This window comes from Telopea speciosissima, chromosome 10, assembly GCF_018873765.1.
Source record: "Telopea speciosissima isolate NSW1024214 ecotype Mountain lineage chromosome 10, Tspe_v1, whole genome shotgun sequence".
Lineage (NCBI taxonomy): Eukaryota > Viridiplantae > Streptophyta > Magnoliopsida > Proteales > Proteaceae > Telopea > Telopea speciosissima.
The window spans coordinates 49,385,022-49,410,273 of record NC_057925.1 but is presented as its reverse complement, the minus strand read 5'-3'; the positions used below and the strand labels follow the sequence as shown (position 1 = coordinate 49,410,273).

Here is a 25,252-nt window from a genome sequence, read left to right as displayed (position 1 = left end):
GTTAAGAACTGAAATCAAGATCTTACTCAAACTGATGAAAGAACTTTAGATGTATGTTAGTGTTGCGTCATGAATTGTGCCGGAGCGATCTGTTCTTGCAAAACAGAATTAGCAAGAGAGGGCCAGGCTGTGCCGGTATCTCCACTCCGATGCCTAAGTCAGAACTCTTAGCAACAGATAATGATAATAGAAATCCGATGATTATGGAAGGATTTTACCCCGTTATTTATAGATGATGGTGGGCAGGATTGTGCCCTAATAGGGATGTAGAGTCCTCGGCATGGAGTGAGAGATTTTAGGGATAGCATTGATCCCTTGATCTCCTTCGTGCCTTATTAGGCGCCATATGGACGATAATCTCAGGCCACGGTAGTTCATGGTAGGCTTTGTGTTAACAGAATGAAGTGTTCAGGTTGTCCCCTCCTGAACGGGTAAGGTTGCCCTCGCAAGAGAGTCAGCCTGGCGACTCCTTGCAACGACACGAGGTCCGTCTTCGCGTGTGCGCTTTGTGAGGTCTGGTGTCCACCCAGACCTCGCTCTTCATGAATCTGGTCATCTCGCACTCGCCCTTCATGGCCTCAACTCGTTCCTTATACACATAGTTTCGGGTCGACTGATGTTTCTTGACATATCAGTTAGCATGCATGAAAAATGCAGAAACAAAATTTGAACTGGAAACACATTGGACTTCATTTCACTTCCAACTTTTCAGACCATAGGAATGGAGAATCCTGAAGTCAATTCATAACTGTATGAAGTGATTCATGTTACAGGATGCACGGAAAGCAAGTTCTTCAAAGGTGAGATGCTACAATGATTCTCCTCTTTTCACTCCATAAGTAAACTCTCCCACTCAGACTCCTCAGTATCCAAACAGGATCTTAAGAGCAGAACATCTCCCACGCCAAGTCAATGAATGCATAGTCATAGATGAGAGAGTGTGTTGGAGTAATGTACACACCTTTTGCCCTTCCTTTTACAGCATTAAGGTGAGGGTGTCAACCAAAGTGACTGTTTAAATAGTTCGATTTTTATTTTAAAATTGAGATCGTTTCAATACAATGGTTTAAACTGAACTGATCTATTTAAGTAAGCGTTTAAAATTAATTATTATATGGAAAAAAGAATGCTACTTGGTCATGTGGCCAACGTGGCTCTTGCGCTTAGACACAGAACTGTCATGTCTCCATGGAAAATACTGTCCCCATGAAAAAGCGAAAACCCCACCCGATGCTTGCACGTACATTCCCATTGGCCAGTGCGTGCTCTAGAGGCCCAGGCAGCGTTCTTTTGCCCAATTAATATATACATAGTAAGTTACATCATTCATGATTAAAATAAATAATAAACAACTATAATCTTACAATTATTATAAAAAAAACACATATAAAGAGCTATAACCTTCAATTATTAAAAAAAGCCATATAAAAATAAATAATTCAATTCAATATTAATTTTACATTTATTTCAAAAAAATAATTTAAAAGAAAAGAAGCCTTTTGAATAAAAAAATTAATAAAATCATTTAACCATTTAACTCAAAACTGTTGGTAAACGGTTCAGGTCCTCTTTTTTATTGTTTATTTAAACGGTTTGGTTTCAATTTCTATTCCTAAGCATGCTGAACCGAATCAAACCAAGCCAGACCGCTTAAACACCCTTTCATGTGTTATCCCAGTTTTCAATTTTTCAAGTTTCAACCTTTGAATAGCAGAAGAGAGCAGAAACTGGAAACCCAACCCTAACACCAGTAGTGTCTGTGTTGCAGTCATGGAAGAAGCTCAAGAAATTCTGTTGAACTCTCTTGAGAATTGGGGAGTTTCTCTTCCCGTAGGAATCACTTCCGTCAAAAACTTGACTCCTACAGCCTTGGTTTCTATTTGCTCTCAATCTCTTCACCTGATCGACGAGTCTTCATCGTTTTCAACTTTGTTGCCGGATTCAATGGCAGAGCAATTCAAGATCTGTACCGAAATCTCGGCCGCTATTAAAAGTCTGGGTTACAGAGGAGATTTGAGCTTCCATCAGGTGTCTCACTAGTTTCAAACTGCTGTTTCTAAGCGGAATGAATCCATTTTATTTAAATTCCATTTGATCAGTTGTTCAGTAGAAGACCCTCTGATGAAAGGGGAAAAGAAATGCACCTCGATACATAAAACGCTCTCTCCCAGATTCTCCTTGTCTCTGAATCATTCATTGACCTTCACTGCCAGGCCAGAACGGTTCAGGGGTCTTTCCCCTTGCATTAACATGTTTTGGGTCTAGTTTTATCTTAGAATTTCTATTTTCTTTTAGCCCTTTAATTGAAAGTTAATAGATTTACAATTGGAGTGAAATTTGTATATCTGAATATGTAGTACACAGGGAATTTGCTCTGCCTTTGCACTATGCACTGGGCAAAGAATTGCCGAATATAGAGCTTGCACCAGCTATACTGACAAAGTGACAATCGCTGAAGTTAACCTTCCAGATAAGCACAACTCTATACTTAATAGGCATGCCTTGGTCAACTGATACACATTGGTCTATACGCGAAACAACCAAAAGGCCTGGCTGTTAAGCCAATGAAAAATATGGAAAATATTACTAGAAGATCCTGTTTTCTGTTTTCTGTTGTTGTGGACACTCTATCTGGAAATGATTAACTGGCTTATATGTTTGTTCCTCTCCCAAATTTTGCTGGTTTCTTTCATGTTATCTTAGGATAGGAATTTTTGTTGATTGATGCACTTTCAGATCCTAAAACATATTGACTCTGTTACCACTTCTTTTAATCCTCATTAATTTAGTTGTTCTCTAGTCCATTCTTCTTATGATTTGGCTATCTTATTCTTATTGTTCTGAAATTATTCTTAAGCAGAATTTATGTGTTGCTTACGGCAGTTCCTGTATCCTTCTGAAGAAGACTCTCATAAATTGGTGAGATTTTTGGTGGAGAAAATATCAGAAACTTCACAAGGCAGAAATGCTGCAAACAGAAAGGAGATCAAGGCTAGATTAAGAGGAGAGGAAGATAAATATAAAGATTCTTTGAAGGATAGGATAGAAGAGGCTGATCATTCAGGGGTGAATCGGAATAATGAGACTGTAATGAGTAGATTGAAAGAGCTGAAGCTGGAACCAGTGTCATCAGACCCTCTGACTGATGACACCTTTCTCCATGGGTCCCTTGAGGCTGAATTGATTTCAGAACAGGGGAATGAACCAGCCGTTGCCCTCATACCTGAAACAAGGTCTCTGAAGTCCATGGAGAAAGAGGAGCTGAGTGAAGTGGAAGATCTCAAAATCCCAATGAAAGAATTTGAGCATTCATGGACAGATGCAATTGTTACTGAAGAACATACAGCCCAGAGACATGGTACCCTTGTTGCAGAGTTTGGACAGAACATATCACGTAAAGAACAATTATCCAAGGTAAATTAAGTAAACCTAATCAGATGGATCTGTTGTGTATCTGCTTTATTTTCATACTGGAAATGATTCAAAAGGATGTGGGCATAGTACTACTGAGCTGTCACCTATCAGGTTGAAGTGAAGTGACATCTGTTTACGCAAGAGCTCTAGAATATTTATGATTATCTTGAAATCACTGCTGGTGCTTGACATTATAAGATAATTCTGATGAAAATCCAGAAGTATCTGGAGATAAGTAATACCTTAGACAAAACTTCGAAAAATTGAAAACAAAAGGCAAAAAAAAAAGAGGAATATGATTAGTGCCATCTCATTATTGAGGAAGAATAATTCCATAGGGGTGAGAAATTTGTTTGCCCTTTTCTTGCTAAGATTTTGGTTACTTGCTTTCTTGCAGCTAAGAACTGAAATTGAAGATTTACGAAATCAAGAAAACATGCTGGTGGAGCAGTTGACTGATCAGGCTTCGGAATATCATCATCTTGAAAATGAACTCGAGCTGTTGAAAGCAGTGGAAGAAATGGCATTTGATGAAAAACATCCTGTTGACTTCTATGTAGAAGAGCTCAATAAGCAGGTGGAAGCAGGGAGGCAGAAACTTGTGGAATTGGAGGTCCAGTGGTAGGAAATTTCTGTTCTTTTCATTTCCATAAGACAAATTGACAAATTTGCTGACATGGATGACCATATCATGTTTATTCTTGAGCACCACTTATGAACATGGCCACAGAATTTAATAAGACTAGAGCTGTTTGTTGGCATGGTTATTTGAGAATTGACTTGGGGTAATATCTGGTGCAGGGATGCTTTCAGAAAACCTCTGGAGGAAAGAAAAAGAAGCGTCGAAGATTCACTTTGTGCGGAAAAGCCAGAGATGCTGGAAAAGCTCCAAAAGGTTAAAGAATTTGAACTGGAAACGGAGGCAGTCATATTCGAGATTCAGAAGAGGTATTTTGCTTAAAGAGTCTTGGATTCCTTATGAGTACTGTTTTTGGATTATGAGATATGATATGGGATGGTTTGGAGATCTCAGCATAGTTAGTGATTCTCCCCAAGCAAACAATCCTCACCAAATCAAGAATGGTTTACTAATTTAGCATGTAATATGCATTTTACTGATTGGGCTTAATCATAAGGAAGTAAAAACGGATTCTTGATTGGAAAAGAGTGAACCTTTGAAGAAAAAATAACAATCATAGTTTTCATGGCCTCGCCTAGGGCCCAAGGCCCTTTAGAGTGGGCAAGGCCTTCACTTGTGTTGGACCGTATAGGCAACCCAAGAGGGGGGAGGGGTAATTGGGTAATGCAGAATTTTACCCAAATTTTAAAACCCTTTTTACACAATCTCAAATCTCCAATGAAATTGTTAGTAAATGTTTGAGTTAAAATAAAACCGCAAGCGTACGGGTCAATCGTAGCTACGGGTCGGACACGAGGAGATATACACCACTCTATTTAACTGACTTAAAAATAATGCAAAGTGAACCAAATTAAAGTGTTAAATTAAACTAATTAAACTAACGAAAATCAATGCATCCTAACTCATAAGCATCTAACAAAATTAAGGGATTAAATCGGCGTCCTAACACATGAGCATCTAACCTATCAAACTAAAGCGAATTGAAAGGAATAAAAATGCAGCCACACATATTAACCACATAAAAAGAAATAAGGGAATAAAAATGCATCCACAAACCACAACCATATAAAATTAAAATAAAAGAAATAGAGGGAGAAGAAGAAGAAGATAGAGAGAGATAGAGGAGATGGAGAATGAGATTGAGAGTTTAGATAGTAAAACCTAGATGTGCTTGCATGAATGTAATTGAAAATCTTGAATACTTGCATATACTTACCATGGCCTCCTCTTCTAAATCTTCAAGTCTTGTCATCAACTTAAGAACTTAGACTAGAAGACTTAAAACCTAAACTAGAATTAAGAAATTACAACCCAATTGAAGACTTAAATTGAAATTAAAGCATAAACTAAACCTATTATAACCATTAAATGAAAATCATAAAAGCAAACTAGAACTTAGAAAAGCCAAAAATCACAAATTAGAAGGAGAAGAAGAGAAGAAATTTCACTAAGTGAATGAGCAAAATTTACAAGAGAGGTAGGGGGTATTTATAGGGGAAAGGGGAGAAGAGAGAAGAGGGAAGTGTAGGAGAAATATTCCCTAAAAAAAGAGAATATTCTCTTCTCCTTCCTCCTTTACATTGCCTTGAATCCCAAGAAAAAAAGGAAAAAAAATAGAAAGAGGGAGAGAAAAGAATATTGTTTACATAAACCTTCTATTTCTAGAAAAGTAAATTTCTAATTCTAACTTGTGCTTCCTTTTCTTTGTAGATATCTTCTCCAAGCAATAAAATCAAAGCATCTTTGATTTTTCAACCTTCCATAGATGAGAAATTATCTTTCAAAATAAATCTATCCCAAGTGAAATTCCAGGAATGCCCTTGAAAAGTTGGAGGAGGAGAGAGAGTGATGACTAGGATTCCACTCAACCAAATAACAAAATCCCCAATGTGTCCTCTAAAAATCGTGGGTCATTAAATGCAGCCCATAAAAATCGTAGATACCTTGTGGGCCTTCAAAATTAATGGAATCTAATGGTAATGTGGGTCCCTCCATGTGGGTAGCAGTCCTTCTCTCTTTTCAAGAATGCAAAATTGCTGAAACGGCCCTATACGTGCAATAAATCTCCACCATTGCTTAGAAATATCTTCTATAATGTCAAAAATGTCCTTGGGCAGTGGTAGACTGACTATGGGCTTGCACTGCAGCTTCTTTCTGACCCATTATCCTTTCTTGGGCTGAAAAGAATAATCAACTGTACGGTGGGCTAGACGAATGCGTACTTGCGTTCCGTCACGTCCAACTTGCTCCAAATTTAATCCTCTTTATAGCCATGGAAGGAAAAATGGTAACTTTACGTGTAACTTGGGACATGTAGCTCCCGATAGTCCAGAATAGCCCAAAACCTGAAAAACACAAGAAAGCACCAAAGTAACTCTGTCCAATGTGGTAAAATGTATGCTTTATGCCCTAAGATTTCACACATAAATGTGCTCATCAGTAAACAAAAACGCAGTTTAACTAAAGTAGGAGATAGAGAGAAATGGAGATTACACACACCAACTGTATAGTGGTTTGGCATGGCTTCAATACCGTCCTATGTCCACTCTTCAAGTACCCCGCTTGGAATCCACTAAACCACTTTTCTTATCAAAGTAGGAATAACACCCTCACACAATGATCACCTTGTGATCAACCAGTTATAGTTTTCCAGGATCTATCAACCTTTACCAGGTCACCACCATGATCAACCACAGTCTTCTTGTTAATACATATACCATGCCAAGTGAACCACAATAAGGTCTAATAGGTTACTTGAGGGAAAAGTCAAGATTCATGATGAGTGTTAATCATTAGGTCCATTTGACTTAGTCAGTCTACACTAATAACCACCTATCTTAGGTATTCCAATTTAGGTCATTAGGTGATTAAATGAACTTTGAGCTCTTGGGATCATTACATCCTAGGATCATCTAAATAAACACAAGATGAAAAACATATCCTAGGAAACCTAGGAACACATTCAAGCAAACTAAAAAGATCTTCCAATCTTGGCACGAGTTGCTTGAATCCTCATGGATTGCTCAACTTGATGACAAAGTCTCTTGAGCAGCATGATATCTCCAGTTTGATGCTCCTGGCTCAAGGACACACACTCTCAATGCTTGGAACCTGGTTACTCGTTATAGCACTTGGAAGAACAAAATAGTTTTTTCACACACAAATAGACCCCTTTCCTCAACAACTTGCCTAGTTTCTTTTACAACTTGGCCCCCACTTGGCCTTGTCTAGGTGTCGCCTTGGTTGCCTGCCCAGGTTTTACTGTGAAAAAAAAAAAAGAAAAAGAAAAAAAAAATCATGTATGGTATATATACTTTTGTGTTGCACCTTATTGCAGCTTCATTTCTTTGAGGGGGTTAAAATTGGGAAAACAAAGTCTAGCCAAGTCCTAAGATCATGGTAGAAAAGCAAACACTTCCTTGATCATTTATTGCATGTTTTTATGATTGCTGAATGATCATGGATTGATTGGTGGATGCTTCATGTCTCCTCTTTGGTTTCTACTTTATGTTACATTATTACCACCAAGTAGACTAAATTTTAACATAACTAGGTCAGGATATGAGTAATCAATAAGTACTAACATAACCTGAAAGGTTCTAAACTAAACCTGTTTTGTGCATGAATTGATCAATAAAGCCTTGCCAAGTCCAGGACTCAAGCCCCAAGGCCCTGGCCAGCGCCTTGAAAACTCTGGATGCTAACAATCAATTGGGGCCTCAAGAAAAATAGTTTCTGGAAGAAAAAAAAATTAGAGATTCTCGTCAAACAGTGGGTTAGGGTCAGTTCAAGCCAAGGATATTCAAGAACTGGAAAGAACTCACCAAGAGTTGCAAGAACAGTAGAAATAATCAAAAAAGCAATCTAACAATGGAAAACAGCAGTCAAAACAAGCTTGCAGCCAAGGAGAAGCGATATCCCTCAAGATTCACCAATTTCTTTTCAGCTACATTTTAGTAACCTTGGAACCCATCTTTTTCTAGACCTTATTGTAAAATCCTACTCTTACTAATAAGAGCACAAAGACTTTGAAGCCCTCCTACTATAATGTGAGACCCCTTGACTGTAAATTACAGTTTTGTCAACTTTAGTCAATGCTTGATCCCTTTGTTGAAGACAGTAGACTTTGAATCATACTCCTTATCAGATCGAAAGTGCTAAAATAGAAATTGTATCACAGACTGACACTTCAGTGGTAAATTGACTATGACCAGCTTGTAACAGTAAGATTTTGTTCTGTTGGAAAGGCAATTCATTGAACTTTCAAACAAACAATAATTTTTTACCTTTCAAAAATAACCTTAAAGAGAAGTAATGGAAAACTCGAATAGTCACTCAAAAATTCAAATGAAGATTGTCCACGCTGAAAGCATGGGAGTCCTGGTTATAAGTTATTTAGTCATTAGAAATATTGAGTTTGAGTTGGGAGCAACCCTGTTTCTGAAACTCTGGGAGATCCTGAGTGTTTTGTTTGCTTTTTGGATTTTGCTGTTCTTCACTATACTCCTTGTAATCTTGTTTCTTCTCCCTTTTCTTTTCTCTGTACCCTAGATTCTGGTCTTCTATATTCTACATTGAATTATTCCTAAATATTGGAACTTGAATTTTTTTATTTTCTCCATTATGGATTATTCAAATTCTGTACTCGTCAAACCTTAAAGTATTCCAAATGCTCAACATAATTTATAGATTCAGCTAGAGTAGGGGTTTCTTTGACGGACTCTGGTTGTACCTCTCTCACCATCATCCAAATATCTGGAGAAACTAACTCAAACTCAACCACCCTGTCCAAGATTTCAAAACTACCGACCTTTCTAAAGGCCTTGGTCTAATTCCTAATAAGAATTTAATTTCCCAATTTTTTTTTGGTGAATTGCAGATTTTGCTTATTTTGACTAATTACCTCTCTTATTTAACTCATTAGTTAATTCGTTTTCTTAATTTATTCTACACAAACTCCCCCCACTTTCAAGTCGTATTTAGTCCTTTGTTTATCCTTGGAATCTGATCCTAAGTTCCCTGGCTTCCCTAAATTCAATTATATCCACATTCCACAGGTGATTTGAAGATAGTCCTCACACCATAACTCAATATGTGTTGGTTTGGATATTCCAGTGCCTCCTACATCACTCCCTTGTCATACTGTTTGGTTAGTAAGTTCAAAATCAATATAGCTCTACTTCATAGATATGAAATTCTAGCCAACCAAGGAACAACAGAGGTACAAAGTTCTTGGATTCATTTTAAGGGTAATTATTAATGAGAATTTGGAGGCCTTCTTTAATTGGAAAAATATGATGATTTAACAAATAATAGAAAGAAACACTTGGTGGCTCGAGTCCTGTCTCCATTACGTACATATAATCCACCCACACATCTATCTGGGATATTCTGTCAAAGGTGGAATAGAGCTTTACTCCAAATTCATGAACAAAGAAATTACCTTTCTATTCAATGGCTCAAACTTGATATATTTTTACGAGTTGACAGATTTACTCTGCAGTTAAATTTATGTCCTTGTAATGTTAGCTACCACTCGAATGGTCAGGCAGATTTTCAGTGGAATAGTTTTCTATGTGAACATGTTTACTGGGGATGGTGAAGCAAGGGCTTGTCTTAATATTTCATCTTCTAATGTTTATTGCTTTTGCATGAGGCATGACTTGGCAAGAAACCAAAATAAATTTTCCATTTTTGTTCTCTTGCATTTTGTTGGTACTTAGTAGTTCATAAATGTCTCTATGCACGTACTTTTAACTTCATATATTGTGACTTCCTCTCCATTGTCTCATTACTTCTAGGAAGGAGGATCATTCTAGACTTTCTGCTGAGCTTGAGAACCAAACCAAAATTGCTTCAAGAAAATCCTACATCCAGAGAATAACTGAGATTACGAAGAACAGCAGGAAACAAGATGCAGACGTTGAGAGGATCTTACAAGAGACTCGGGAGCTTCAATTAGAGAGTAATTCCATTCAAGAGCGCCTTCATCGGTCCTATGCAGTGCTTGAGGAAATGGTTTTCAGGTATTAACATTGCAGCTAAGGTCTGTCAATTTGCACCTGCCTTGGACTTTCTTTGTGACAGAAAAACTGGAGCTTGAGGTCCTCTGCTATTCTGATTGGTGCACAATCGCTGGGGGACCTGGCTACCCTCTGTCGGTCCAGTCTCAGAGAATTTGAGCTGATCATATTATTTGACTTATCTAGTCTTCATTTAGAGGGACAAAATATATGCAGCAGTCCTGAAAAATTATAGTAGACTGGACGGCTAAGGATCAGTAGCAAACTCGGTATTTCATATATTATATTAAGGGTGATTTCCCTTTCGGTCCAATACCATGGAATGAAACCCTGCCTAGCAGGCTAGCACAATGATTTCAAGACCGAGAACTTGACTTTGCTGCTCTCATTGACTTCTCTCCTTTTTGCCTTTTAGAAGTCAAATAACTGGGATATGCATTTGCCAAGTCCAAAACAGCTTAGTTTTTTTATGTTGATCCCTTCTTCTAACAGTCATTGTCAGACCCTATGTACCTCTAGAAGGAGATCAAATGCATTCAGATGACCTTATATTAGGAAGTGTGGGTAATCTTTGCTCTGGACTTGTTCTGCAGGGATGCAAAGAAAGACCCAGTGAGGCGGCAGGCCTACAGGCTCCTCACCAGCATCCATGAGAGCTTTCAGCAAATCTCTGAGAAGATCCTTTCCATTGACAGAACACGACGGGAAGCAGCTGAGCAGGATGCAAAACTTACAACCATGTCCTCCCGTAGCTTAGACATCAACAAATTACAAGCAGATCTTGAGGCCATCAGGAGGGAAAACGAGTTCTTGGAGCAAAAGCTCCAGCATAATTAACTTTATACCCTCATTATTGGATCTTGATATTTCATTAATCACTTGTAGAATAATCATGCGTTTGTTTTAGATTTCCCTTGCAATTGTCTTTTCTTACTGTTTTCTGTTGGTATTTACATTTGAGACATGTAAAGAGAAGTTTCAATAACCCTTTCATCTACCTAATTACTCTGGGCTTTGGGATAAACAGAAAATCAGATTCTGCTGGGGTTCTAACAATTATTGTGTAGCCTTGGGTCCCTGTAAAGAGAGAATTCAATTACCTCCCTTCAGGCTTAAAAAATGGGATGTGGTTACAAAGTTGCAAAAGCTGCACACCTTCCACATAAATGCCAAGGATCTCTTTCCTAATGATATATATATCAACCTCATGCATTGCTGGAGAGCACAGTTTCAGGAATTGGTATCCGGATTGGCCGATTAATTCATATCGGTACTGGTCATGACCAATACCGATACCTGACCGATATGGATCAGCCAATACGGTATGGATATGGTTTCTTTAATGAAAAATGATGTTTAGATCCGGAATCAAGCCGATTCATCCGATACGTATTGGTATCGATATTGGTGGCCACTGATACCAGGAACTAAATCCATGCTGGAGAGTGTTTGCTTTTGGATTGGAGGAAGAATGAGAAACTGAGAGGAGTCACAGTCAGTTCACCACTCCACTGAGCACAGATCAATTCTAGACGGAAGAAACTGCCACTACCATCCTGGCTGGAAATGGGTCATCTTCTAAATCGATACGATACCAATATGGATCCGCCGCCTGTGTCGGATAAATTTGCCCCTAATTTTTCTCAATTATCAGGTTTTTTTGACTGTTTTACCCCTAGTCTGTACCATTCCGTAGATACGGTATCAGGATGAATGGCTATCGATACCGATACAGATCGCCCAATATGGGCGATCCGCATTGATACCTCAAGCCATATGGAGTAAATCCTCCCTGAAATGTGATTTAAACTTTTATGGTGCTTTCAACAACAGTACAACACCCAGGGGCACCAGGTTTTCCTTGCTTGCTCAAACATCTCTACTCCTAATTTTTTTTTATTTTTTTTGGTAATAGTAAAACGTATATTAAAAATACAACTCTCTCAAATCCCATTTTAATACTCTTGCCAAAAAAATTCCCATTTTAATTCCAGATTTTTTGTTCTTTAGTAAAATCAGGGATAACCAACTGCGAGAAACAAACCCTATGGATGAGGTGTAGACCATGGTCAATTAAATGGAAGTTATAACTGCACCATTTTTTTTTATTTTTTTTATTTTTGGGGGAAAAGCTTAAAGGGTGCCTTAATTAAAATGAAAATTAAGGGTTAAAAAAAGACATATTGACATCGATTCTTCATTCTTATCTTGTGATCAAAGAATTTGGTAGGCCTATGTAAACGAATTGGATTTGGCTCGGATACGGATCAGATCCGGATATTTCTTAGTCGAATACACCTCTAAATGGCTTCGGATGCGGATCTAATTTGGATTTTTGACCATCCGCTTACATCTTTGCCTTGTATAACTTGGACCTTCCTCCTTTTAGCGGATACAATTCATTCTCAATCCATATCTCTTTGATCATGATTCTCTTTTCCTCATATTCTAGAATTTGTTGAATCTTAAAAAACCCTCAAGATCATTATTTACTTAATTTTGTATTATTAAATATTCAAAATTTTTTCTAAACGGATTTTTATTGGAATATTCGGATTTTTTTCCGATTATCTCTAAACTAATAGAGATGTCCCGAAATGAATACAGATACAGATCAAATTCAAATTTTCAATTATCCATTTACAGTCCTAAAATTTGGGCTTGCTTGCAAGTGAAAGGAAGAGAAGTAAAACTAGTTTTTGAAAGAGAAAGGAGAGTTTTGATTTTAATGCTTATTTCCCCCTTCTTTATTTTTGTCTTTTAAGGTTTTGTGTACCTATCATACATGATTGCACGCAAAACAAGGATAGAGACAATGGATCTTTATCACCTCCAGTTTGCTGACCGGCCCAGTTCTCCAGTTTCTCTAACAAAGGGGGGCTGAAATGACCTCTCTACCCATGCCCAAACACCCTGCCCGGGTGGAGTCCACCATCCCCCTATTAGAGGAACTAGGGAACCGGGCCGGTCAGCAAACTGGAGGTGATAATTTTCCTAGAGACAATAGGGGATGCAAATTTTCCAGATATATTTAAGGGGAAAAGAACACTACCAGGTCGCGAGGCTTCTATGCCTAAACACAAAAGCATGCAAAAATACCATGTTGCCCTTATGGAAAAGCAAAAATCCCACCCAAAGTGATGCTTTGTGTTTGGGCTTCCATTGGCCAGCGTGTGTGTGCAGGCTCTAAAGGCCAAGGCAGCAATCTCTTTCATTGATGTAGAAAAAAAAAAAAAGAATCCCTTCACCACCGGCGATGTAACCTTGTGATTGAATTCTTATATCATCGTACCAGGGTTTCAAGAATCGGATCAGATTGGTTGAATTGGCCGAGCTTTATTCCGATGTCAAATGAGCTAGAGCAATCGATCCATGCTGGGTTTCTAAGGTTCAGGCCAATACCCAATCAATTTCGACTGAATCAGAATCAAGTAAACCCAATCTGAATCGTAATTTGGAGTGTAATAACTTTAGAAATTGGATCTTTTGCAAATTAGGGAAAAGAATTTGGATGAATTCTGCAAATCATTAACCCCAAAAACAAAAAATTTCTGAAATGTCTTTCTAAGATTGGTCATTGGAATTTTGGGCAATGGAGACAAATTACTTTCAGTTTTTCACACATCCATAGCCTCAAAATGTTAAGAAGCCAATTAGTGTCGGTTACACTGTTAGTATGTAAATTCACCATTATTTTAAAAATCGTGATTAGATCGGTCGGATTAGTCTATTTGGATCGAAATTAATCTGATTTTAATCAGTTAATCAAAAACTAGGATTAAATCGGATAGAAATCGGATTCCGGGTTTTAATCTATCTTTAATCATCAACCCATCAAATACCCCAGCTGGACCATAACTATAATGATTATGATAGAAGGTATCGCCATGATTTTCTGGAGTACTTTTGACGAATTCATAAATGAGAAGGTTGGGAGAGGAGTGAGGAGTAGGGTGGTCCGATGATGTTTCCTTAATTTCCCCGTAAACTTGCATTAATTTTTGTACATAAACTCCGGCATTCGCAGAGTTTTGGATTCAATCTAATTGTAATATCAAATTTTATTCAATTTAACGTTACCGACACGCTCCCTTTCTTCTGGTTTTTGTTGTTATTGGATTGGTGCCAACAACTTTGGTTTGGTTTTGGATTCTACCACTTACCAAAATATAAACCCACTTACAATTCTTCTTTAACTCTGCTTCTATTCTTCTTGGGGGGAGCTTTTCTTATCGTTCCTCTTCATCTTCATACTTTAAAACGTAATGGGTTGGTGGGCGAGCTGATGCTTTCCTTTCGTGCAAATGGGTTTGTTAGATCCATTGATCGTGAGAGATGCAAGGAAATTTATCAAACGCAAAGACAGCGACGCAGGCGAAGCAGGTTTTTTGTTTTTTTGTTTTTTTTTTTTTACCTGCATTGCTTTTGATGGATTTATTTTCATGTCCAAAAGTTTGATTTATTTGTTTGTCTACTTTCTTCTTCCTCCTTTCCTTTTCAAGTTCTAGAGGTTCTGTTTAATTGGGTTAAATTTTCTCGTTATGAATCCATTCTTTTGGGTTTTCCTCAATTGGGTTAATTTTAAAAGTTTTATTTACACTTATATTTAATGCTTTTGTTGTTCGAGTAAGTTTTTCAATTGAGTTGAGTTCTTCTGATCCCCTATGGGTGTGTGCTGCTTTAAAAACTATATTTGAATATCCTTTGTTTTATTAAGAATTCCTAATTTGCTAATTTGCTGTATTCTGCAATTTTTTTCCTTGTGCACTTGATGTCTTTCCTGGATTTCTCTTGTCTCTGCTTTAATGCTATGTGGTCTGGATTTATCTGCAACTAGAGTTGTTTGTGGTCATTCTCTCCTGGATATTTTGCCCAAGTGCTTAACAAATCCTTATATTTATTAACTTCAACTTCTATTCTTAGGGCGTTTCCATTGATCTGTAGAGTGCACTTATGGATGTTGTTTGCATTAATTGGTGTAGCCTAAAGTGCTTCTGGATTCCTAAATGAGTTTCTCTGCTGAATCCATGGCCAAAGATTTCCATAATGTCACCAATTGTTTGCATTAATTGGTGTAGCTTAAATCGTGTAAACTGTGCCTGTTTCTTTTGATCTGAATTTCTTTGGTTGCATCATGCCGAAATACCAGGGCAAGCATTGGAGGAATTGAGAGGTTCTCTCTTCAACGAGCTTCGAACCTCAGAAGGAGCTAAGCGTCAACAACAACGGTTTTGTGGACCTTCTGTGGCACTGACCTTCAACTTCTTCGTCGCCGTTGGAATAATCCTGGCAAACAAATTGGTTTGTAATCATCTTGCTCATTTTTTCCTGTTTCCTTTCACTCCTTTTTACTTTGGGGCAGGGTGGTTACGAGCTCAACCTTGGTTTTCTTGTGTAGCGTCAGGTTTTGTATTTGAGCTCTGTCTGCTTCATATTTAATCAATCTAATTCTTGATTCTGTTTATAGGTTATGGGGAAGGTTGGATTTAATTTTCCAATCTTCCTCACATTGATCCACTATTCCGCTGCGTGGGTACTGCTAGCAATTTTCAAAGCACTTTCATTGCTTCCCATATCTCCTCCTTCCAAGTCCACACCATACTCTTCTCTCTTTTTCTTGGGTGCTGTCATGTCTTTCTCTACTGGCCTTGCCAATATCAGCCTAAAGCATAACAGGTAAGATAATGAAGAAACATATATTCTTCTGTTTCCGCAACTACTGTTTTTTCCCCCTGTTCCTTGTATTTAGTATTTCTTTCCTATTGATGTGTCTGCATGCAGTGTTGGGTTCTACCAGATGGCTAAGATTTCGGTCACTCCAACCATTGTCCTGTCCGAGTTCATTCTCTTCAGGAAAAAGGTTTCCTTCAATAAGGTGGGAGTGAACTTTGTCCATTTAACTGTGTAAAGTGTAAACTAGTATCTAAAAGGGGAAGGGAGGGGAAGTAAACATTTGTTTTTGATGAAAGAGCATGAAGAAGAGAATGTTCAAAAGTCCTGCAGATGATGTGCATTTCATACTTCCATAAATGTCTTAATTCCCCAAAGTTCTTACTTATAGGCTGTTTGTTGGACATCAATTTCATGTTCTCTTCTCAATGATGATTGATGATGCAGGTTCTGGCTCTTACTGTTGTCTCAATCGGTGTTGCAGTGGCCACTGTGACAGATTTAGAGTTCAACTTGTTTGGTGCCTGTGTTGCATTAGCATGGATAATCCCAAGTGCTATAAATAAAATTCTCTGGTCTAATCTGCAACAGAAAGGCAACTGGACTGCTCTAGCGTAAGTAATCATATTTCTTTTGATAGAAATCAAAGCCATAAAATGTTAAAAGCAAAGTGAGATATTTGAATGCAGGTTGATGTGGAAGACCACACCAGTGACTATCTTTTTCTTGCTGGCTTTGATGCCATGGCTAGACCCACCTGGAGTGTTGTCCTTCAAGTGGGATTTCAACAGCACATCTGCTATCACCATATCAGCTGTCCTTGGCTTTCTCCTTCAATGGTCTGGAGCTTTGGCACTTGGGTAGGATTATTTTCTGTTTCCTCTTCCCTCAATTTCCAATTACAAGAAAGGATCTGCAACTGTCTCCTCAGATCATTAATTTCATTTGAAATCTAGTTAACAAGTTCATAGGATAATGTTGGCTATTAAACTTCACAACTTGTTCCATTCATGAATGTTTTTCGCTGAACTCCACAATTTTGAGTGTGAGAATAGCTGTTTGAGGGTGATTAAGAGTTGTAATAACAAAATATAATTATCCACATGCAGTGCAACATCAGCAACTTCCCACGTTGTTTTAGGTCAGTTCAAGACTTGTGTGATCATGCTAGGAGGATACCTAATTTTCAGTTCAGATCCTGGGTCTATGAGCATCTGTGGAGCTGTTGCGGCTCTTTGTGGAATGGCAGTGTATACCTCACTCAACTTACAGGAAGTAGAAGAGGCAAATGAGCAGATCAGAAAGCAGAATTCATTTCCTTTGACACCCAAAATCAGTGCTGGTGGCGCCACAGAAAAGCAAGATGTAAAGAATAATGCCCCGGAAGCTGTCTGAAACTGTGGACTAGAGAGAGACTTGTGAAAATTAACCCATTTCCCATTGGTTATATTCTTGTTAACTTACAAAAAAAAATTTTGTTTTGGTCAATATTCTTATTTAAACTTTCAGTGATGGATAAAGACTAAATCATGTACAGACATGACTTTCCACAGTTTTGGGAACTTACTATTCAATCATTTACTTTTCCATGTATGTCTATGCATCCTCATTACTCATCCAAATATTTGTGTACATCTTTTTGGTAAGTCTTTAATTTTTCATTCCTTTAGCTTGCCACATGAATTACTCCTTTTGAACTTCTTCTCTTCTCTTCTCTATGCCTCTACGAAGCCTTCAATCTTCGCCCCCAAGGAAACATACATGATCAACAAACCCTTGAGGTTACAAAGAGGCCTATCTTTTGAATTGAAACTTGGCATTTGGGGCCTACCTGTCCACAAAATTTCACCTCATTCGATCAATCATCCGACGTTGTAGAAGCTAATGCTTTTTTATCATCTATCCTACAATTCCTTAAGTTGTTAACAGGTAAAAACCTTGGCTGGTAGTAGCAAGTTCTTGGGATCAAATCAAGCCTTCACAGGAAAATATGTTAATGTTTTATTTGCTCTCACACCAATGTGAGAGGGCATGGGAAAGCATTCCCACTCCGCCCACATGGGATTTTTTTCTCCCAAGATGGTATTTCCTATTTTAAATGGTTTCCAACCCCCGCCCTGCCCCACTCCCCACCCCCAAACCCCCACCACCACCATTCATTGATCAGCTCTTGCTATCTCTTCCTGTCTTCTTTTCTTCTAAACTTTTTTTCTTGTTTCTTTCTGCACTGCTTAAGAAGTCCTCCTAAGTTTCATATTGTCTCCACTCGCTGGATGTAGAGCTTTGGCACTCGGCAGGGGTTTCCACGACACTGAAGCTCCAGCTCCACCATTTGACGAGATTGTAGGTTTTGATGCCTCTCGACACATCTATTCAGCTCTTTTACAAGCCTCACGGTCGTGCGGAAGGTGCAGAATCGCCTCCCCATCACCCTGGTGATAACCAGGAATGGTGCCATGAAAGACCATCTATGTAATTTGACTGTACAAGGAGGCCAAATGCCTAAAAGAGGTGCGCTAAGACGTCTCACTTAAGTCACATCCTTGGCTCGGCTGTGTCTTCATTCCCCCGCGTTGGCGGAACCAGACCTCTTGCGTGACAAAAATCTCTTTTTTTTCTCGCAATAAAGCTAGGTCCTGATCGAGCAACTAGTATTCTTTTAAAGACATTTGGGGGAATTCAATCTCTGACGGGGGAACTTTTTCCATGATTCCAAAATACAGAACTGACAGTGTATAGATGATGCACTAGTTTCTGTTGTTGTATCCTTTAACTGCAAACTATTTGTGGATGGGTCTGGCTTCAAAATCACAGACATGAACATTATGAAAGAGACAGGTGCCCCTATCATCAAGGAACTCCCATTAGTTGTACCTTTTATCCAATCATTGTTCCCTCCTATCGTGGACATCAGTGGATTCAAGCCAAGTTGTCCTTATTTCTTTGGCTGTGTTTGGTATGTTTTCTGGGAATAGATTTTGGGTCTAAAAACACATTCTGAAACTCAAATCTTCTCCATTTTTTTGCTTCGAAATACTCTCCAACCCCAAATCTATTCTGAAAACGCATACCAAACATAACCTTTCATTTCATGGAAAGCATTCTACGTCAAATAATGCATTCAAAGGTCCTGGACAACAACAACCCCACCTTCCCCCCCCCCCCCCCCTAAAATCTCAACTCTAAATTCTGGCTAAAAAAGAATGAACTATACAGCTATACTTTGAAAACGTAAGAAAACATATAATGGACTTTCTGAAATTAAGGCTGTGTTCACAGAGAATGCATATATCAAACATCAATCTGCTTTTCAATTCCTCCTTAAGTATCATTGCTGGGCCGCTGTAGATTTAAGGTTAAAGAGAAAAGATACAATATGTACTTAGGTATGCAGACAATATGTAGGACAAAGATACAGACATCATGCAGCAAATTAATCAATCCTGCCATGACCACACATAATACATAGGAGAAGAGTCAAAGTCATTCCGCAATGTGTTGTCAATTGAGTGTTGATCAGGAAGCCTAAATGAACAAAAAAATATGACTTCTGGGGAAACTAATACCCAAAATCAAAACCCTAAACTATCCTGCAATAGATCACCCTATTTGAAGAATCAGTTCCATACCATTCACATGAAATCTAAAATTGCAATGAAGACATTATATTTCATTCACAAAAAATAAACAAAAAGGGGCTGGCCACGCAACAATAGAAACATGAAAGCTGAGGCAGACTACAGGTCAATGTTAGATTATCAAAGAATGATATATGTACAAGGGCTGTACCAAACAAACAGAAAAACTCTCCATCCAGGAACACCCCCACCCCCCAAAGAAAAAGAAAACACTAGAAGTTCCTGATGGAAGAAAGAAGACCACAAAGATCCCAGGATCTAAAGCTCAGTTGATGTATGAGTCAAAGATGGTCTATACAGGTAAATCAAGAAGGACGCCTCTAAAACTCCGAGAAGCCTTTAGAACCTGCGTATGGCTTCCCATGTATAATTAATATGTATGTCATATGAAAAGGGAAAAACAATAAATTTCTACTTCTCTTGTACCAATTACAACAGTTTGGCATACATCAACATCTATTAGTATCAAAATTTACTTTACAGGTAAGACTGGAAGAAAAAGAATGAAAACCCCGCCAACTTCATCTTACCTTCAAAAGTCCCTATAGACCTCAAAGAAGAGAGAAAGAACAGAAAAAAAAAAAAAAAAAAAACCAATAAAGCTACTAACCACCCATGGTAATTAAAAGATGAAAACAGGCTAGAATTTCTATTCAAAAGGAAAAGGTTAAAACTGGGGGTAAAAAATCGACCAGTACCAGCAGCAAGCAAGTAAACACTTGCACATGGCTCCTCAACTAATTTAAAATGGTCAATATCTGTCACAGGTGAATCTCACCTTTCCTCCTCCATCCCCAACCATTCCACCCACAATTTCCCATCCATCTTCTATATATGTACACTCAGATCATGCCAATGGCATACATTCTTCCCGATGTTTCCCTCCATCCATACTCCATATATCAAGAATCCTGAGATCAATTTATATTTCATGATTTCAGTCTCCAAAAAGAATCTCTTCAGTAATTATTGGCCCAACTCATCTGCGCACGCTGAGGTTGCTGATAGATACCAGCTGGGGGTCCTACCATTTCAACAGCTCCAGCCATAGTCTGAGACTGTTGCAGCAGTGGATGAACAGTTGCTGCTGCCACTGTCTGCGCAGGGTGATAGATTCCAGCAAATGCACCATGGCCAGCCTGTGTGGGGGCAAATGCCACATGCTGCCCCTGAGGAGGCAGGTTGTAGAAAGAACTAGCCTGTAAGCCAGAGATGTCTCTTCCAGGTGCAGGAATCCAGACAGCTGATCCTTCACTCTGCAAAAATGTTTACACAATTATCTATCAGCAAAATCTAGTTTCTGAGAGTAAACTCGCAATATCAATATATATGGGCAAGAGATCGCTGCCTGGTTGAGTAGTCCCTGCACCAGTGCGGGAGCCAATGAGAGCGCGCACAGGGGCATATGCATGGATGGGATTTTATATTTGAGAGGGGCGGGGTGGTAATTTTGGGCACTCATGTGTCTGGGTGCAGGGGTTACGCAACCAGGCATCGTTATTTTCCATACATGTGTGTGTGTGTGTGTATGGAAGGGATTTTTTATTTGAGAGGGGCGGAGGTGGTAATTTTGGGCACTCATATGTCTGGGTGCAGAGGTTATGCAACCAGGCATCGTTCTTTTCCCCCCACACCCACAGATATATATATATATATATAGATGTGGCATTGGCATCTGAAATAGAGAACATAATGCAGACTAGAGGAAAGGAGACATGATGCACAGATTAGAGTAAAAATCCAAGGGACTGATAGACTTGGGAAGAAGTGAATGATTTTGTACCGACAACTAACATAGCTTTTGTCAGAGAATAATGGCAAATCGGAATTCATTACCAATCCCATATAGGGAGAAGGCTGAGCTGAGTATCATAGCAAGAACATACTAAACCAGATTAACAAAATGTTCATGTAAATTCCAATTTTAAAAGTAAGAATTCTAGCTAAGGGCTGTTTTGGTATGATCTCTATTTCAATTTCATGACCTCATAAATTGAAATTGAGGTGTTTGGTATGCTTTATTTACCTTATTTATGAGAAAGTAAAATCATTTGAAACTGAAATTGTGAAACAGCTGAAGACCCCTTTCAATTTCAAAATTGAAATTGTCTCATACTAATTTCGCGCTACTCTAATTAACACGTGGTAAACAACGACTAAAAACATGGGTATGCTTGTCATTTTACATTTTAAAACACCCTACTGCTATGCAAGAGAGTATTTCGAGTTTCAACTGTGAAACGCAGTGGAGGCGGAAGGTTTGCCCCTCTCTCTCTCTGGTTATTGCCATCGGCGGTGGGGAGAAAAAGATCCTGCTGCTATGCAGAGCGGCTGTATGTGAGTTTCAGGGGGTCGATGGGCAGGGGTAGCAGCGGTTGAAGACGGTTGCAGCGATGGGGTTTGGGAGATGCTGGGCTCGGTTGCAACGATGGGGGCTGGGCAACACTTGTGGTGCAGTGCATGGAGGCTGATGTGCAGGGTATTGTTGCACGGGGGCTGTGGTGAGGCTGATGTGGTGAGTGAGTGTGGCGGAGATGTCGGTGCGTGGAGGCTGATGTGTCAGGGTTAAAGTATTATCTCACCGTCTCTGCTTCTCAGGGTGGAGTTCCAAAGACATACAATGTTGTGGTTGTGAAGCCGTGGGTTCAGTTCAAGCAACTCCTCACCTTTGCCCCTTCCAATAATTGAAAACATGATTTATCTATCCTTGTAATATAGTATCAATTTCTCTTGTTAATGAAGTTTGAGTAGTAGTTGTAATTTTGTAACTTTATTTATGTTAAGGCCAGTGTTTGGAAGTTTAGAAACATGGAATAGTATTTACTTGACAAGAGGTTTTCTGTAAAATTGGAAGATCTATTAGATGCTTCTTGTTTTCCCCCGTATAGCAATGTATAGATTATCTGAACCGAAAGAATGTTCTCCAATTTCGATTTTGCGAAACACAATCCAAGCAAAGTAGTGTCTGGTGTTGTATGCTCTCTGTCCAGTAGCTGTAACCATATTTGCCTTTCTCAATCCACTACTGTTCAAAAGTCTTGAAACTATAATAAAAAAAATCGGTGCATACATGCAGCTATTTTACACAATAGAGCAGTTTTGAGGCATGGTCTACGCTGATATATAGGCGGCAAATGTAGCTAACACTAACATTGGCAGAGTCCTTGTGTACTTGGGTTGCCGACATTCATTTTGGCCATCCCAATACTTAGTAGTAATATTTTTTGGGGTTTGCGGGGGGATGAGGGGTGCTTTCATGAAGGTTGCAGGTGTGCTGGTGCGACGATGCACTTGCGCAGGGCTTGCAGAAGTGGCAAGGCAGCAGCGTCAGGGCAACAATGTGGAGAACTCCATCACAATGGAAAAGAAAGAATCTATTCCCACGAATTAAACTAACAAAATAAATATCTTATTTTTGAAATATTTCAGATTTATGCAACCAAAACAATTTCAATTTCTTGACCAAAAATCTATTTATTGACTATTTCATAAAATCAATCTGAAACTAAAATAGAAATCATACCAAATCAGGCCTAAGAATGCTAAAATCTTGGCAAATATTTTATGAGAAATCCGCAACATGATTAGATTGAAAAACATGTTAAGCATCTCCATTCATTTGTGTTGCCTACTTGCCTGCAGTTCAATGTATGCAATTTCCTCCATTCATCAGTGATGAAGTGGGGCAAAGCTAGAGTACATCAAATGTTGGAGACAAACAGAATGCAGAGCATGTGTCAATGTACATAAATGCCGTGTCTATTGATAATATGAAAGCTAGGCACCTCTGTATGCACATAAAAGCTATTGGCACCTTTGATGCATAATCAAGGTTTCAGCACAAGTATGCTCACATAAGGAAGACCAGCCCAGAATAATGGCTTGCGGTTCACCTTTGGATTCGGTTTACAGCAGTTTTCTAGTTCACTGTAGACCAAATCTGGTTTAGATTTGGGTTTTTCAATAGTTGGCTGGAGATGTTCACATTGCAATCCAATTCAATTGTGGCCCAGAGGTGTTCACATTCTGCAGTCCAAGTCAATTGTAGGCTGGAAGTTTCAGACTTATAAGCCCAAATAGTTGGGCGAAAGCTTTCAGACTAATCCAAATTGTAAGTTGGAGGTTTTCAGATTTGAAGTCAAATTGTAGGCTGGAGGTTTTCAGATCGTAAGTCAAATTGTATGCAAGAGGTTAAAAGACTATAAGCAATCAAATTGTGGTTTCTAAAAGAAGCTATAAATACATGTATTGGCCATAGGCCCAAAACGAACTTTGATGAATGGAATTGGCTTTCAACCTTTTAGTTATATGAGATTCAGAGCACCTATTTGCTGTGAGATGTATGAAAACTTTGGTGGGTTGCTAATGCAATGCTAATCTCGAACCAGTGAGATCCGCTTGCAATAGGATCTCAGTTAAGGAATGAAACTAGTTTTCCAAAGAATTTTAATAACAGAAAATCAAGGGATCAGATCCATCCAAAATTCTGGCCAACAACAACTCAGCCTTATCCCAACTAAATGGGGTTTCGGGGAACGCCCTAGCATAAAGTTTATAAAATAAGATTGTAGAATCCATGTAAAAGGGTTTGGCTGGGTTTTTTTCAGCCAAAAGCTCTAATTGGATGGGAGAATATTGGGAAAAAAAGGCGTTCCCAGTGCACAAGGCTCCCACCACAGCAGGGTCTGGGGAGGGTCATAATGTACGCAGCCTCTCTAAGGCTGCTTCCAGACTCGAACTCGCGACCACTTGGTCACAATGGATCAACCTTACCATAGCGCCAAGGCCCACCCTCTTGAAGGGAGAATATTATTATTATATTATAAATCAAGCTTGGTACAATGATAGATTCCTAAGTTCTAAAGACTACTACTTGAAGAAGGAATTCCTAAACATGAGAATCGATGGAAGGTTCAGACAAAACAGATTAGAGATTGATTTCAGTGCCAAATAACAAGCCTAATGACAGTCAGAAATCTGTGATCAGATTTAGAAAAAAGAACTTGAAAAATCGATTAAATTGAAATCATATTTGGAGTAAGAAAATAGGAAATCAGTTCCAAAGAAGGTTCAGAACAAAAACCAATTGCTAAGTATGAAAGCAGTATTGAAATCAAATGGTTAGATTTGAAGTTTCAAAAATTACTACTTTGAGTTCCAGAAAAAAAAAAAATCAGAACAAGAAATTGGTATGAAGAGAGGAGAATTAGAAGAATCGAGAGAATGAGAAAAACAAAGAGAAGAAATATGCACCTGATCTCAGAGATGAAAAGAACTAGGAGAGAGATCAGATCTGGAAATCCAATCCCATGTGCACAGCTCAACATCACCAAACTCTTGAAAAAGACTCAAATTTCTTTACTCAATACATGTCCAATTGATATAATACCTTTAAAAATTCCTATCCTGACTCATAAAAGACTCTTAATCACTCTCACACACTAAATTAAAGTAAATAAACTCAAAAAAGAACTCTTAAAAGCTATTAAACATCCTAACGTACAACTTTAAAACTTAACTACTAATCCCGTGTACTAAATTCACCCCCCACTTTACTGAAACCCTTGATAATGAAACCCAAGAAAATAAAAGGCCCGACCAATAATATAACTACCCAAAGCATGTTTTCAGCCCTTTGGACTGCCACCAGCACCGTGTGGGCCTTCCCAAGCATGCACCTAGGCCTTATGGTGTAATGCAACTGCATCATATGCCAAGGACAACTTCGGTGGGATGCCAAGTCTATGATTCAGGAGTCCAACATTAATCAGTTATCTTCCCTTCTTATTTTTGTTATTCTTCTAAATCAGATAACATGTCAGTTCATCCTACGCATACTTTCTGATTCCCCTTCTTTCGGATAGGAA

The 25,252-nt window shown here is 38.6% G+C and overlaps 3 protein-coding genes across 5 annotated transcripts in view; 2 read left to right on the top strand and 1 right to left on the bottom strand.

The window, feature by feature from the left end:
- The first annotated feature begins 1,680 nt into the window (after window positions 1–1,680).
- On the top strand, window positions 1,681–11,098 carry LOC122644274 (coiled-coil domain-containing protein 22). Of its 2 annotated transcripts, none has more exons than XM_043837914.1 (6): window positions 1,681–2,028; window positions 2,884–3,414; window positions 3,812–4,035; window positions 4,216–4,362; window positions 9,856–10,080; window positions 10,671–11,098. In XM_043837914.1, exons 1-6 carry the CDS (start codon window positions 1,771–1,773, stop codon window positions 10,912–10,914), a joined length of 1,629 nt encoding a protein of 542 aa, XP_043693849.1. In that variant the 5' UTR covers window positions 1,681–1,770; the 3' UTR covers window positions 10,915–11,098. The 2 variants fall into 2 exon arrangements, with proteins under 2 accessions (XP_043693849.1, XP_043693850.1); XM_043837915.1 differs by having other exon boundaries at window positions 1,892–2,028; window positions 2,861–3,414.
- Window positions 11,099–14,355: 3,257 nt separating this feature from the next.
- On the top strand, window positions 14,356–17,329 carry LOC122641694 (nucleotide-sugar uncharacterized transporter 2). The gene is made up of 7 exons (XM_043834982.1): window positions 14,356–14,460; window positions 15,227–15,378; window positions 15,545–15,753; window positions 15,859–15,952; window positions 16,195–16,361; window positions 16,437–16,607; window positions 16,857–17,329. Exons 1-7 carry the CDS (start codon window positions 14,382–14,384, stop codon window positions 17,140–17,142), a joined length of 1,158 nt encoding a protein of 385 aa, XP_043690917.1. The 5' UTR covers window positions 14,356–14,381; the 3' UTR covers window positions 17,143–17,329.
- A 2,443-nt stretch (window positions 17,330–19,772) lies between these two features.
- LOC122642459 (GBF-interacting protein 1-like) overlaps window positions 19,773–25,252 on the bottom strand; it is a 29,268-nt gene continuing 23,788 nt past the window's right edge. For both annotated transcript variants that reach the window (XM_043835944.1, XM_043835945.1), the window contains exon 10: window positions 19,773–20,641. In XM_043835944.1, the coding sequence (XP_043691879.1) occupies window positions 20,345–20,641 (297 nt within the window). In that variant the 3' untranslated portion in view covers window positions 19,773–20,344. The remainder of the gene's footprint in view (window positions 20,642–25,252) is intronic.